General features: G+C 45.7%; 1 protein-coding gene across 4 annotated transcripts in view; it reads right to left on the bottom strand.

The window, feature by feature from the left end:
• gigyf2 (GRB10 interacting GYF protein 2) overlaps positions 1–15005 on the bottom strand; it is a 261643-nt gene that overhangs the window by 7818 nt on the left and 238820 nt on the right. For all 4 annotated transcript variants that reach the window (XM_072474612.1, XM_072474615.1, XM_072474614.1 and 1 more), the window contains 3 exons: positions 14033–14241; positions 8295–8449; positions 6331–6509 (listed from right to left, as the gene is read on the bottom strand). In XM_072474612.1, coding sequence (XP_072330713.1) covers positions 6331–6509; positions 8295–8449; positions 14033–14241 — 543 coding nt within the window. The remainder of the gene's footprint in view (positions 1–6330; positions 6510–8294; positions 8450–14032; positions 14242–15005) is intronic.

Genomic DNA, 15005 nt, shown 5'->3' with positions numbered 1-15005 from the left:
AGGAACTGAGGGCACTGTTGCTAATTTTGAAGATGATACAAAGGCATGCAGACGGACAGGTAGTATTGAGGAAGCAGGAGGGCTGCAGAAGGACTTGGACAGGTTAGGAGAGTGGGCAAAGAAGTGACTGATGGACTACAATGTGGAAAAGTGTGAGGTTATGCACTTTGGAAGGAAGAATGGAGGCAAAGGCTATTTTCTAAATGGGAAAAGGCTTAGGAAATCAGAAGCACAAGGGGACTTTCAAGTTCTAAGTTCAAAATTCTCTTACGGTCAACATGCAGGATCAGTCGACAGGAAGGCAAACGTAATGTTATCATTCATGTCGAGAGGGCTAGAAAACAAGAGCAGGAACGTACTTTTGAGGCTGTATAAGGTTCTGGTCAGACCCCTTTTGTTTTATTGTGAGCAGTTTTGGGACTCGTATCTAAGGAAGGATATGCTTGGAAAGGGCCTAGAGGAGATTCGCAAGAATGATCCCTGGAATGAAGAGTTTGTCGTGTGAGGGACGATTGAGGACGCTGGGTCTGTACTTGTTGTTTAGAAGGATGAGGGGGGACCTTATTGAAACTTACAGGATACTGCGATAGAGTGGACGTGGAGAGGATGTTTCCACTTGTAGGAAAAACTGGAACCAGGACACAATCCGACTAAAGGGACAATCCCTTAAAACAGAGATGAGGAGGAATTTCTTCCAGAGGGTGGTGAATCTGCGGAACTCTTAGTCGCAGAAGGCTGTGGAGGCCAAATCACTGAGTGTCTTTAAGGCATAGATAGATAGGTTCTTGATTAATAGGGTATCAGGGATGATGGGGAGAAAGCAGGAGAATGGGGGTGAGAAACATATTAGCCAAGATCGCATGGCGGAGCAGACCAGATGAGCTGAATGGCCTAATTCTTCTCCTGTCTTATCGTCTTATGTAAATGACTGAACGTATTTGCGGAATTGATGAAAAAAAAGAGACATACTGTTAAAGGTTTTGTGTCTTGCATTCATCAGGACAGATTCAAGAAATGAAATGAAATGAAATGAAAATCGCTTATTGTCACAAGTAGGCTTCAATGAAGTTACTGTGAAAAGCCCCTAGTCGCCACATTCCGGCACCTGTTCGGGGGGGCTGTTACGGGAATTGAACCGTGCTGCTGGCCTGCCTTGGTCTGCTTTCAAAGCCAGCGATTTAGCCCAGTGTGCTAAACAGCCCTGCATGTATCATATTTCAAAGAAAACAATTTATACTGCATGAGAAAAGGGGATTCTGATTGGGCGAGATGTTGCCATGATGATTGTAGCAGGGACTTATTGCCCACCATGCTTTTGAGTATTCAAAAAAGGTACAATGTCAGATCAGAGCCCTTTTGTGTGGAGAGGGCAGGTCCCTACACATATACATATAATCTTAAGTTTGAAAAAAAATATTTTTATTCTCCTTTTTCACATTTTCTCCCAAATTTACACCGAACAATAAACAATAATCAGTAGCGAATGTAATATCAATCCCCATATCAATAACAACGATCCCATCCACCCACCAAACCCCAAACATTAGCCCGCATGTTAACATACACACCTGACAAAAAGGAATCAGGAATCACCCATAGTCACCATTAACACATTCAGTCCTTCTCCCCCCAACCCCCCCAGCCCCCAACCCCCCTAGTGTTCGATGTAATCCAATTCGCGAAAGTGCATAATGAATAACGCCCATGAATTGTAGAACCCCTTCATCCTTTCCCTCAGTTCAAATTTGACCTTTTCAAGCGTCAAGAATTCCAGCAGGTCCCCCCGCCACGCCAGGGCACAGGGTGGAGAGGTTGATCTCCACCCTAACAGGATCCGCCTTTGGGCGATCAACGAGGCGAAGGCTACAAGATCTGCCTCCGCGCCAGTTTCCAACCCCGGCTGGTCCGACACCCCGAATATGACTTCCCGAGGGCCCAGGACCAGTTTCACGTGCACCACTTTAGAGATTACCCTAAACACCTCCTTCCAGTAATCCTCCAGCTTTGGATTGGACCAAAATATATGAACATGGTTTACGCTCCCCCCCGCAGCGTTCACACACATCTTCTACCCCCTCAAAGAGCCGGCTCATCCTCGCCCTTCTAAGGTGTGCTCTATACACCACCTTCAGCTGTATCAGCCCCAACCTCTCGCACGAGGTGGAGGCATTCATCCACCGGAGCACCTCACACCAGAACCCCTCCTCCATACCCTCTCCCAACTCTTCCTCCAACTTTGCCTTGATCCCTTCCAGCGGCACCTTCTCCTCCAAAATAGCCCATAAACCGCCGATACTACCCCTTCTCCAGTCCCCATCGTCAGCACCTCCTCCAGCAATGTGGAAGCCGGCTCTACTGGGAAGCTCTGTATCTCCTTTCTGGCAAAGTCTCGAACCTGCATGTATCTAAATATTTTCCCTGCTCCAGACCATACTTCGCTCCCAGCTCCTTCAATCCCGCAAACCGACCCTCAAGAAACAAATCTTTTAGTGTCCTAATTCCTTTCTCCTCCCATCTCTGAAAATGTCCATCCCACTTCCCTGGCTCAAATCTATGGTTCCCTCGAATCGGCATTGACATATAATCTTAAATTGATTGTTAGTGTAATTCTTTGCTCATTTGGGATTGTTCTGCAAGAGCTGCCAAATCGTGGATCACATCTAACGGTAGACATTATGTTTTCAAACATGGATTGATTTGAGTATGGTCAATGAACTGCGGATGGGACATGCTGTTTGTTATAATCCGCTAGTTGTTGGGACATATGGCCTATGTACCTGCCATCACAGCAGCACTGAAATTGAAATATTACATTACTCATTTGTATGAAAGCTTATAATTTTTTTGGCAGCATTCTGTTAGTGGATGTTAAGTACGTGTAATAACACGTACAGTGCGCCAAGTATTACACTGAGCATTACACTAATGACCAATTCAAGACAATTAATTGGGCTTGCATTATAGCTCATTTACACTTCCTATAAGTTACAAATATCCTTATGCAGAGCTGTCCTCTGCAGGCAAAAGGAATATGTCCAGGCACTGCGCATTTTTTGAATAAACAAAACCATGGGGGAAAATTGCTCCCTAGTATATTCACCAGGGTAATGTCTTGACCAATCAGAGCCGACCCACTAATCAATCAGCTACCCCTTTCCCATGCAGTATAAATTGTTGCTCCATTTAAATTTGCATTCTTGCACCTGTCCTTATGTGCGAAACAAAAAGCTTTTGTAATTTCTGTACAATCACCAACTATTTGTATTTGAGGAAGTATAATGCTGTCAGAAATGTCAGTTGCAATAGAGAGGGAAGAAAGACTAAAGAGAGGAATAGACAGATACAAGATTGAGGGAGAAAAAAAAAAAAAAAAAAAATCAGGAAAATTAATAGATTGGATTTCTTTGACAAGATAGAGACCATGAATTCCCAGTTCTTCTCAGTAAAGTTGAAAGTGAAGAGGGAGGAGTTTAACATTACTATTGGTCTCCTGAATTTGTGGGCTGGTTTAAGCCCAAGGTTTCTTTTTTTAAATATATTTATTAAAGTTTTTTTAACACAATTTTTCTCCCTTACAAACCCCTCCCCACCCCCGGTAACAAAAGAAAACGAGAAATCGCCCTGAGCAAGATATATACATGGCAAAATGATATATTTACACAGCTTTGTACACTGGCCCTCACCCGTACGTGCCAGTTTCCCCAACCCTTCATGTTATCTCTTGCTCATCCACCCTCCCAGGCAGTGTCCCCCCTCCCCCCCACCCCCCCCCCTCCTCCACCCCCCCCCTCCCTCCTCCACCCCCCCCCTCCCTCCCCCCCCCCCCTCCACCCCCCCCCTCCACCCCCCCCCCACCCCCCCCCCTCCACCCCCCCCCAAGGTTGCTGCTGACCGACCTTCCTCTAACGCTCCGCGAGATAGTCTAGGAACGGTTGCCACCGCCTGTAGAGCCCCTGCGCAGACCCTCTCAAGGCGAACTTAATCCTCTCACAACTTTATGAACCCAGCCATATCATTTATCCAGGCCTCCAGGCTGGGGGGCTTCGCCTCCTTCCACATTAGCAAGATCCTTCGCCGGGCTACTAGGGACGCAAAGGCCAGAATGCCGGCCTCTTTCGCCTCCTGCACTCCCGGTTCGTCCACCACTCCAAATATTGCTAGCCCCCAGCTTGGCTTGACCCCGGACTTTCACCACCCGAGATATTGCTCCCGCCACTCCTCTCCAGAACCCCTCCAGTGCCGGGCCATGACCAAAACATATGGACATGGTTCGCCGGGCTCCCTGAGCACCTTCCACATCTGTCCTCTAACCCAAAGAACCCTACTCAACCTCGCCCCCGTCAAGTGCGCTCTGTGGACCATCTTAAATTGTATCAGGCTGAGCCTGGCACACGAGGAGGAGGAATTAACCCTACCTAGGGCATCAGCCCACAAACCTTCCTCAATCTCCTCCCCCAGCTCCTCCTCCCATTTACCCTTCAACTCTTCTAACAGCGCTTCCCCCTCTTCTTTCAACTCCTGGTGTATTTCCGACACCTTGCCCTCCCCAACCCATACACCCGAGATCACCCTATCTTGAACTTCTTGTGCCAGGAGCAACAGGAATTCCCTCACCTGTCGCCTCACAAAAGCCCTCACCTGCATATATCTAAAGGCATTTCCCGGGGGTAACTCGAACCTCTCCTCGTGCCCCTAGGCTCGCAAACGTCCCGTCGATGAACAGGTCCCCCATTCTTCCAATCCCCGCCCGATGCCAGGTCTGGAACCCCCCCGTCCATCTTCCCCGGGACAAACCTGTGGTTACCCCTGATCGGGGACCACACCGATGTTCCCATTGCACCCCGGTGCAGTCTCCACTGGCCCCAGATCCTTAGCGTTGCCGCCACCAGCGGGCTCGTGGTATACTTTGTCGGCGAGAGCGGCAGCAGTGCCGTCACCAACGCCCCCAGGCTCGTTCCTTTACAGGACGCCGTCTCCATCCTCTTCCATGCCGCCCCCTCTCCCTCCATAACCCACTTGCGGATCATCGCCACATTTGCTGCCCAGTAGTAGCTCCCCAGGTTTGGCAACGCCAACCCTCCTCGGTCCCTACTGCGTTCCAGGAACCCTCTCCTTACTCTCAGGGTCTTATTCGCCCACACAAACCCCATAATACTCCTGCCTACTCTCTTAAAAAAGGCCTTAGTGATCACGATGGGAAGGCACTGAAACACAAACAGAAACCTCGGAAGGACCACCATTTTGACCGACTGCACTCTACCCGCCAGCGAGAGCGGTAACATGTCCCATCTTTTGAAATCCTCCTCCATTTGCTCCACCTTTGATAGAGTCAAGTCAGATTGCAGCTTTAAGCTTGCCCTTCCCCCGCCTGCATGCTGGAAGAGGCCTTTGTCTATTGCTGCAGCTCAAGCCAAATTTTTTACTGTTTCTGCCGGGTCTGGTAGCCAAAAGACATAACATTCCTGGGGGACACTGTCAGGAGAATGCTGCAGTCTTCTTCCCACACCGGGAAATGTCAAACAAGTGCCGTGGGGGCCCTGTAAAAGAGCCCAAAAGTCCGTTCCAAGCGGGAGCTACCGAATATGCGACCTAGCTCTGCATAGCCGCACCCAGAAGTCGTTTTAGCCAAGGTTAACAAAACCTGGTAATAAGTAATGTAGCCCAGCCCAATTTGAATAATGTACGGCTTTGGCAGCTGTACGTTAGATATACACCAGTCTGTTAGGACTGGTGGACGCAAAGTCAAACCAAGGGTAACTAGCACTAGACTTTTATGCAATGAATAATTAAAGCCCCATCTTAGTGCTTTGTTCAACAAACAATGGATGCTGTACTTTATCATAGAATTTACAGTGCAGAAGGAGGTCATTCGGCCCATCGAGTCTGCATCGGCTCTTGGAAAGAGCACCCTACCCAAGGTCAACACCTCCACCCTATCCCCATAACCCAGTAACCCCACCCAACACTAAGGGCAATTTATCATGGCTAATCCACCTAACCTGCACATCTTTGGACTGTGGGAGGAAACCGGAGCACCCGGAGGAAACCCACGCACGCACGGGGAGTATGTGCAGACTCCGCACAGACAGTGACCCAAGCCGGAATCGAACCTGGGACCCTGGAGCTGTGAAGCAATTGTGCTATCCACAATGTTACCGTGCTGCCCCCCCCCCCCCCCCACAATGCTACCGTACTTATGTCTGTGTGAGCTGGCTTGGTAGGGTATTGGGGTGTTAAGTAATACTGATTAACTGTCAATGAAAAGTAATTATTTCTATGTAGTCATAATAACTCATAAAACTTTAAATTCATTTTTTTTTTTACACTGACCTGTTCTGGCTGTATGTGTTGCTGTTGCTGCGGTTGACTGGCTTTCTGTTTGGCACGTCGGTCTAGAAACTGCTTTGCAAATTCCTTTGTTTCTGGGGTGTCACCAAGGTAAGCTCGGACATAATCATGAACTTCATAAGGAGAGTCAACTTCTTTCAAAAATGAGACAAACGTAGGAACTATGGAAAAATAGACATTGAAACATCAGCTGACCGCGAGAAATAATTGAATTAATTTCTGCACAAATACTATATCTTCTTGAAATCCTAAATGGACCCGTGTTCTATCTTGATCATCTTTTGGCAGAGGAGGAGGCTCTATATCATTTTAAATAATCTTTAGGTTTAATGTATTTAACAAATTTATTTTCTGATACTCTAGTAGCTTATTCATCATAAAAATTATTTTATGCAGGTACAAAAATGTCTAAAAGTACTGTCACATAGCCAGACTGGACTTCAATCTTTCGACTGGCTTCTGAAAACAGACGAACACCTAGATTTGAAAATTGTCAGAGTTAAGGGAACAGGAATTAGATTAATGATGCAAAACTGTTAAGCAGTTAACCCATCAGTCTGAACTGTTAGTATAAATGCACTCCAAGAAGGATTAACAAAATAGTTAAGTTATATTAAACATGCGTATGAATTTCTATAGTGCAGGATGCCACCATTCGGCCCATCGAATCTGCACCGACCCTCCCAAAGAGCACAGTAATTATGCCGAAGCCCCTGTCCTATCTCTGTAACCTCGCACATTGATCATGGACAATCCACAGAAACTGCACACATCTTTGGACTATGGGAGGAAACCGGAGCACCCGGAGGAAATCCATGCAGAAACAAGGAGAATGTGCAAACTCCACACAGCCAGTCAACCAAGGTCGGAATTTAACCCGGGTCCCCGGCAGCAGTGCTAACTGCTAATTCAAAAATGTAGAAGATGGTACAACTGTTCCAGAAAGTGGTTCACTCACTCTTATGTCCCACACTTAGACTATGAACTGGATTCTCCACAGCCCCGCCGAAATCGCGGCCGGCTCCGGGGCGGAGAATCCAGTTTCACGGTGGAATCGGGCCCGCCGCCAGTGCAGCGATTCTCCGGGCACCGAAAATCGGCAGCGCCGCGAGTATGCCGCGCCGCCGGGGGGGGGGGGGGGGGGGGGGGCCATTGCCAGAGGTCCATCCAGAATTCCTCTGCCCCCGACCGGAAGGCTCGGGCGCACGGCCGATCGGGGGGTTTATTTTTTTGTCTGGCTAACTTTACCACAATTGCTTGTGGCTTTTTTGCACAAAGACAGGAGTTTGTAATTCTTTAAATTGGTTCATCTCTAGAGGCGCTTCGCAGTAAATAAGGCATGCACAGATTAATGTTTACTTGGATTTGCTCAAGTCATCAGGCAGGAGAAGTGAAACATCCTGAGAAAATGTTGTAAGGTTGCTGCATAGAAGTAACAGGCTTTCAAATGCTTGTACACTTGGACAATATTAGCACTTTTGAACTGTTACATCGAGAAGGGAAGTTGCCTTTAGATGATGCTACTACTACACTGGTATCACTAAGCTCTAGGGTGGCACAGTAGTTAGCACTGTTGCTTCACAGCGTCAGGGACCCAGGTTCGATTCCTGGCTTGAATCACTGTCTGCGGAATCTGCACGTTCTTCCCGGTCTGCGTGGGTTTCCTCTAGGTGCGCCGGTTCCCCCCCACAAGACGTGAATTGGACATTCTGAATTCTCCCTCAGTGTACCCGAACAGGTGGCGTAGTGTGGCGACTAGGGGATTTTCACAGTAATTTAATTGCAGTGTGAATGTAAGCCTACTTGTCACACTAATAAAGGTAGTTATTATTTTACAATACATGGTATCTCACAAGTTTGTGTACTAGATATTCCACATTTCCAAGTTACTTTTTAAAAAAAATATTTTAGGAGTGCAAAACTTAACTGTGCAAACTGTTTCTTACCATCCAAATTGTTGGCTGTGTTGAGAACATGTAACATCTGTTCACACCACAAGGTAAATCCATCATGTGTCTTGTTCACACCTTGAAACAACTTCTTAAGCTTTTCTTCCTCTTCAGCCTTTTTATTTGCTTTGTTTTGAACTCCATGTGACTTTCTGAAAGAGCACCAAATTGTTTTGTATTAAATCTTGCAAAACAATTATGGGCTGGATTTTACAGGGCACCATATTCCCACCACCACACCTGACTCAACTAAAAAAGTCAGTAGGTAACCAATCCACCACAATGCTGGCTGCCTCGTAGCACTTCATGCTGGAAAAGTGTTAACTGCCCACGGTCGAGATTTCTACCCGCATCTGGGAGGAAGTTCTGCCTTGAGAGTACTGCTCAGCAGCTCGGGAGTTCCAACAGCGTCAGGTTCCGGCTGGGATTACAAGTAGTTCCCAAACAAGAGGTGGCTATGGAGCCAAATTTCAAAGTAAATCCGCAATATTGTAAGTGCTTGGCTGGCACACCCCAGCGATAGTGGTTAAGGGCAGCTGGGCTTTAGGGGCTGGGTCAAAGGGGGATATGACCTTGGGTTGGAATGCAGGTACCTGCACTAAACACAGGCGCCCACAGGATGACAACTCGTCCCTGCCTTGCCTGGCACACCAATTTACACAGATAAAGCTACCAGGCTGCTAACCTGACCATGGATATGCCCCTGCCATGGGTAAAACAGTGATGGAGGCAGAATCGTATGGGGGTGGTGGGAGGAGGGGGGGGGGGGGGGGGGGGGGGGGGAAAGATAGGTCTAAAATCCAAACTGGACTGTTTTAAACAGTTGCTGTGGTTTTCTTCAGGGGGCAGTAATGTCCAATTGGCTACTTTAACATCAGTGGAGATTGGAAATGGCATTAATGAAGTGCATTTGTTTTTTCCAGCAAAGTTGTGGTAGTCAAGAGTTGCTGTCACAGCGATAAGGCTGGGGGCGGGGTGCAGGGCTGGAAGCTCAATATTCCAAGTATAGATTCTTCAGGCGAGATGGGGGAGTTGTCGTTGTAAAAGAGGTGGTAGTGTCGCAATATTAGTCATTTACTGCAGTGAGGAGGGAGGATGTCTTCGGAGGCGTGTGCCCCTTTCAGCCCTCAAACAGTCAGGGAGAGAAAGAAGAGTAGATATGGTGGCAAACATCATAGAATCACTAGTGCAGAAGGAGGCCTTTCGTCCCATCGCACTGACCCTCTAAAAGAGCACCATACCCAAGCCCACCACCCTATCCCCGTAACCCTACTTAACTTATTTTGGACACCAAGGGGCAATTTGGAACAGCCAATCCAACTAACCTGCACATCTTTGGACTGTGGGAGGAAACCGAAGGCGGAGGAAGTACAAACTCCACACAGTCACCCAAGGCTTGAATCAAACCTGGGTCCCTGGTGTTGCATGGCAGCAGTGTTAACTACTGTGCCACCGTGCTGCCCTCAGAGAATCTCAAAGAAGTGCAAGACAATAGGGTAAAAGTAGTAGGGGATTTCAACTTCCCCAATATTAATTTGGATAAGCAAAGAGTGAAAGGTTTAGAGTGGGCAGAATTCAGTGCATCCAGGGAGCTTTTTGAGCCAGCTTGGGGAAAGCCCCCACAAAGGCAGTACTTGACCTAGTTTAAGGAATGAAGTCAGGCAGGAGTTAGAGGAGCCAGTGGGGGAGAATTTTGGTGATAGTGTTCATAACTCAGTAAGATTTAAGGTAGTTATAGAAAAGGACGAAGATGTACAGGAAATAAGGGTTCTGAATTGGAGATGGCCTATTTTAAATGGAAAAGGCAGGATCTGGCCAAAGTGGACAGGGAGCAGCTACTTCTACAAAGATCCATATCAGAGCAGTGGAAGTCATTCAAAAAAGAAAGAATACAAAGCCAACATGTTCCCGTAAAGCTAAAAGGTGGAACCAAAAAGTCCAGAGAACCCAGGATGTCAAGGGATATACAGGTTTGGCTAAGGAAGGGCGGCACAGTGGCACATGTTGGCTAGCATTGCTGCATCACGGCACGAAGGACCCAGGTTTGATCCCTGCCCCGGGTTACTGTCCGTGTGGAGTTTGCACATTCTGCATGGGTCTCACTCCCACAACCCAAAAATGTGCAGGTTGGTGGATTGGCCAAGCCAAATTGCCCCTCAATTGGAAAAAAAAAAAGTGGGTACTTTAAATTAAAAAAAAGGTTTGGATAAGGAAAAAAGAAACTCTCTGGTGGACAGAGGGGGCTCATAATGGATGCCCTAGGAGTATAGAAGGTGCAGGAGGGTACTAAAAAATAAATTGGAAGAGTGAAGAGGGGCATGAAAAAGCACTGCAGGGCAAAATTAAGGAAAATCCCACAATGTTTCATAAGTATATTAAGGGCAAGAGGATAACCAGAGAAAAAGCTAGGCCCATTAGGGACCAGTATGCCAACGTGTGTGTGTAGCCGAAAGACGTAGGTGGGGTGTTAAATTAACATTTTGCATCTGTGTTCACTATGGAGAAGGACGATGTAGGTACAGAAAACAGGGAGTGGGATTGTGATATAATTGAACAGATTAGTATCGAGAGGTAGGAGGTGTTAGCGGCCTGAAAAGTGGATAAATCCCTAGGCCCAAATGAGATGTATCCTAGGCTGCTGTGGGGACATGGGAAGGAATTGCAGGGGCCTGACACTAATTTTCAAATCCTCTCTGGCCACACAAGAGGTGCTAGAAGACTAGGATGTAGTTAATGTGGTACCATTATTCAAGAAGGGAAGTAGGGTTAAACCAGGTATTGCAGGCCAGTGAGTCTAACATCAGTGGTAGGGAAATAATTGGGGGAAAACAAATTCTGGACAAAATTAATCTCCACTTGGAGAGGCAATGATTAATTAAGGATAGTCACCATGGCTTTGTCGGGGGAAATCATGTTTTGACAAATTAAATTGAATTTTTTGAGTAAGTGACTATGTGTAGAGGAGGGCAGTGCAGTTGATATAGTTGACATGAACTTCAGTAAAGTTTTTGACATGGTCCTGCGTGGGAGACTGATCAAGGCAAGAACCCATGGGACCCAAGGCAATTTGGTAAATTGGATCCAAAACTGGTTTAGTGGCAGGAGGCAGAAGGTGATGCTCAAAGGTTATTTTTGCAGCTGGAAGTCTGTATCCAGTGATGTACCGCAGGATCAGTGCTGGGTTCCATGCTGCTTGCAGTGTATATTAATGATCTAGAAATGAATGTAGGGGGGATATGATCAGTAAGTTCACTGACAACACAAAAATTGATGGGATCGTAAATAGTGAGGAGGAAAGACTTACATTATAAGACGACGTAGGTGGACTGGTCAGATGGCCAGGACAGTGGCAAATGGATTTTAACCCTTAAAAGTGTCAGGTGATGCATTTTGGGAGAATTAACAAGGCAAGGGAATACACGAAAAACGGAAAGGCAGTAGTAAGTACAGAGAACCATGAGGCACCTTGGGGTTCATGTCCAAAGATCCCTGAAGACAGCAGAACAGGTAGATAAGGTGGTTAAGATGGCATATGGGATACATATCTTTATTAGCTGAGGCATAGAAGAGTATGGAGTGTATGATAGAGCTGTATAAAATGCTCGTTCGGCCTCAGCTGGAGTACTGAGCGCACATCTGATCGCCACACTATAGGAAGGATGTGATTGCACTAGAAAAGGTGCAGTGAGATTCACCAGGATATTGCCTGGGCTGGAGCGTTTCAGCTATGACGTTAGGCTGGAGAAGGTGGGGAGGAGGGGGCTGATCGATGTGTACAAGATTATGAGGGACATAGATAGATAGGGTACATAGGAAAAAACATTCCCCCTTAGTAGAGGGATCAATAACAAGGGGGTATAGATTTAGTTTATGGGGTATGAGATTTAAAGGAGATTTGAGGAAAAGCTTTTCCACCAGAGGGTGGTGGGAATCATTGCCTGAATGCACTGTACTGTCCTTCTGCACTGTATGTTCTATGAATGGGTGGTAGAGGCTGGTTTAGCACAGTGGGCTAAACAGCTGGCTTGTAATACAGCGTGGGTTCAATTCCCGTACCAGCCTCCCCGAATAGGCACCGGAACGTGGCGACTAGGGGCTTTTCACAGTAACATTATTGAAGCCTACTTGTGACAATAAACGATTATTACTATTATTATTATTAGAAGCGGGAACGCTCGCAACATTTAAGAAACATTCTTAAAAATAAATTTAGAGTATCCTATTATTTTTTTCCCAATTAAGGGGCAATTTAGTGTGGCCAATCCATCTAACCTGCACATCTTTGGGTTGTGGGGTGAAACCCACGCAGACCCGGGTAGAATGTGCAAACTCCATACGGACAGCGGCCCGGACCGGGATCAACCCGGGGCCTCAGCGCCGTAGGCAGCAGTGCTAAACACTGCACCACCGTGCCGCCCTATTTTGGAAGCATTTAGGTGAGCACTTGAAACGCTATAGCATACAAGGCTGAACCAAGATCTGCAAAATGGGATAAGAATAGAATGTTGCTTGATGGTCGGAGCAGTCATGACGAGCTGAAGGGCCTCTCTCCGTGGTATAAAACTATATGACTGTGCCAATTCTCAGCAATGGGGTGGAGTACGGCACTCTTTTTTCAGTCTTAAAATTTACTGGGACAGAGTAGAGGGAGGGGCAAGGCAGCAAGCAATATTGGAAACATTTCACAAGTTCCTGATGTTAAGCTCTCATATGGGAACAGCATGACTATTTGGAAAAGCAGTGCAACAGTCCTTTCTGAAAGATCACTGTGTAAAACAAGTGTAAATTTTAAACACTAAGACAGGATCAGAGTCAGTTCCTCATTCAAGGGCTAAATACTTGTAACATTAGTCTAGGTGTTCTAACCTAAATTTATATTCCACAATGATTAAAGTTGATTAGATTGCCTCATTGTTACTAAATAAATGATTTAAAAATGAGCAAGCTAGATAATTAATTGTTTTAATATTAAGCCACTTCTCTACAGTTACCTACAATGTCCATTTACTGATAAATGTAAATACACACTTTGATGTCGGTTGAACACCATGAAAAGTACATTTTAAATAACTCATGGTTCACCAACTGCAATTTTAAAAAAAACACTACTGCCCAATGCCCATATTCTGCCCTTTTGAGAAAAGGAAATATATTAGAGAAACAACAAGATTGGGTAGCACAAGAAAAATACTTATGTGATTCTTCTACTAACTGCAACAGAGCTTTACTTGACTCCTATTAAAAGCAAGCACGTCACTGGATTTGGATAAATTATTAGAGTGTGTGCGCACATCCATATTATTGTTGCTGAATGACTTCCAATATTAAGCTAAAAGAAAGAAGTCCTGAAGTCTACCCACTTTCAGTAAAAGTAAAGTTACCATAGTCCCAGATGGCCATAGGCTGCTTTCTCCCTTTGAGGGAGAGAGATGACTGGTGGTGATTTTACTGGAGGATCACCAGACCTCAGACGAGGGGCAAGGTTGAGAGGCCAGGCCCGCATAAATAACCTTCATGAATAACGCTTTCAGTGACTGCAAAGTCAATCCAATTGAAAATTATTTCTCTACACACAACTTGACAAAATGTTTACCTGTTTTTTGCAAAAGGTCGAGTGGATTTTGTTTTTTGAAAGCAACTCTATTCAGTGAGAAAGATTTTGTTCTGGTATTTAAATTGTTACAGTAAACTATCAATTATATCAGGAATGAGATTAAAATAATTTGTTTTCTTACCCAGGGTTCGAATTGTTTTTGTTACTTTTGGAGGTCTGGTTTCTTGCCGGAGGCCCCACTTCTTTCACAGCCTCATCCCAGAAGCCCACATTTGTGTTCTTGTTATCTGGAGCACCCCAGACACTGCTTATGTCTGTTCCCCACTGGTTGGTAGGACTGGTGTTTACTGAGCCCCATACAGAAGTAGTGCTAACTGGCAAACTGGAATGCTAAATAAAACAAGCACAAGATATCAAATAATAGATCTACTCTTTTAAATTCAAAGACCTTTAAAATTATATTGCAAAACACAACACAAGTTGAATAGTCAATGCAGTCTGGTGCCTGTTTTTTTAAGCATCATTAAAGGCTACACTCAACTTAACTTTTTTCTAAAAAAACATTTTGTCTTTCAGTTTGGTAGTTCTAACAGGCTAGCAGAAATCAAGCTAATTGGCTTAAGCAGCATTAGGATCAGTTTATGTCACTCCAATTGATATTAGCTTATTTAAACTTAAAAAAATGAATATGGTTCATGAAATCTCAATTCTTCACACACAAAATAAGCTGATGTTAATGGAGTGTGAGACAACTACACACGAACACAAGAGACCTACTTCTACAAGTCTGGTACAAGTGCTACTTGTTTAATATGTGACGCGCAGCATTTTCTAAAAAAGGTTTTGTGTCTCAGGCTGGCAGTTCAAACAGGCCAACGGAAATCATAAAAAAAACGGAGAAAATGCTGACATGGATTAACTAATGGCTGAAAATACAGCATCGCCATTTTATCATTGCCCAGAATACTTGTCATTGTTAAAACATGCTGCATTTCGCACCTGTGACCAATGTCAGGATTCAATTTAGTGAAGAGAGCTGAAGCTTAACCCAACCTTTGAGATAGGGGTGGAGAGAGGGGTAGGGAGAGAGAGAGAGGGGGGGGGAGAGAAGGGGAGAAAGAGAGAGGGGGGGGGGGGGAGACGAGAGAGGAGGG

Source organism: Scyliorhinus torazame, chromosome 14, assembly GCF_047496885.1.
Source record: "Scyliorhinus torazame isolate Kashiwa2021f chromosome 14, sScyTor2.1, whole genome shotgun sequence".
NCBI classification, from domain to species: domain Eukaryota; kingdom Metazoa; phylum Chordata; class Chondrichthyes; order Carcharhiniformes; family Scyliorhinidae; genus Scyliorhinus; species Scyliorhinus torazame.
Note: the sequence above shows the minus strand (reverse complement) of the source record. Positions and strands in the feature narration are given on the sequence as shown.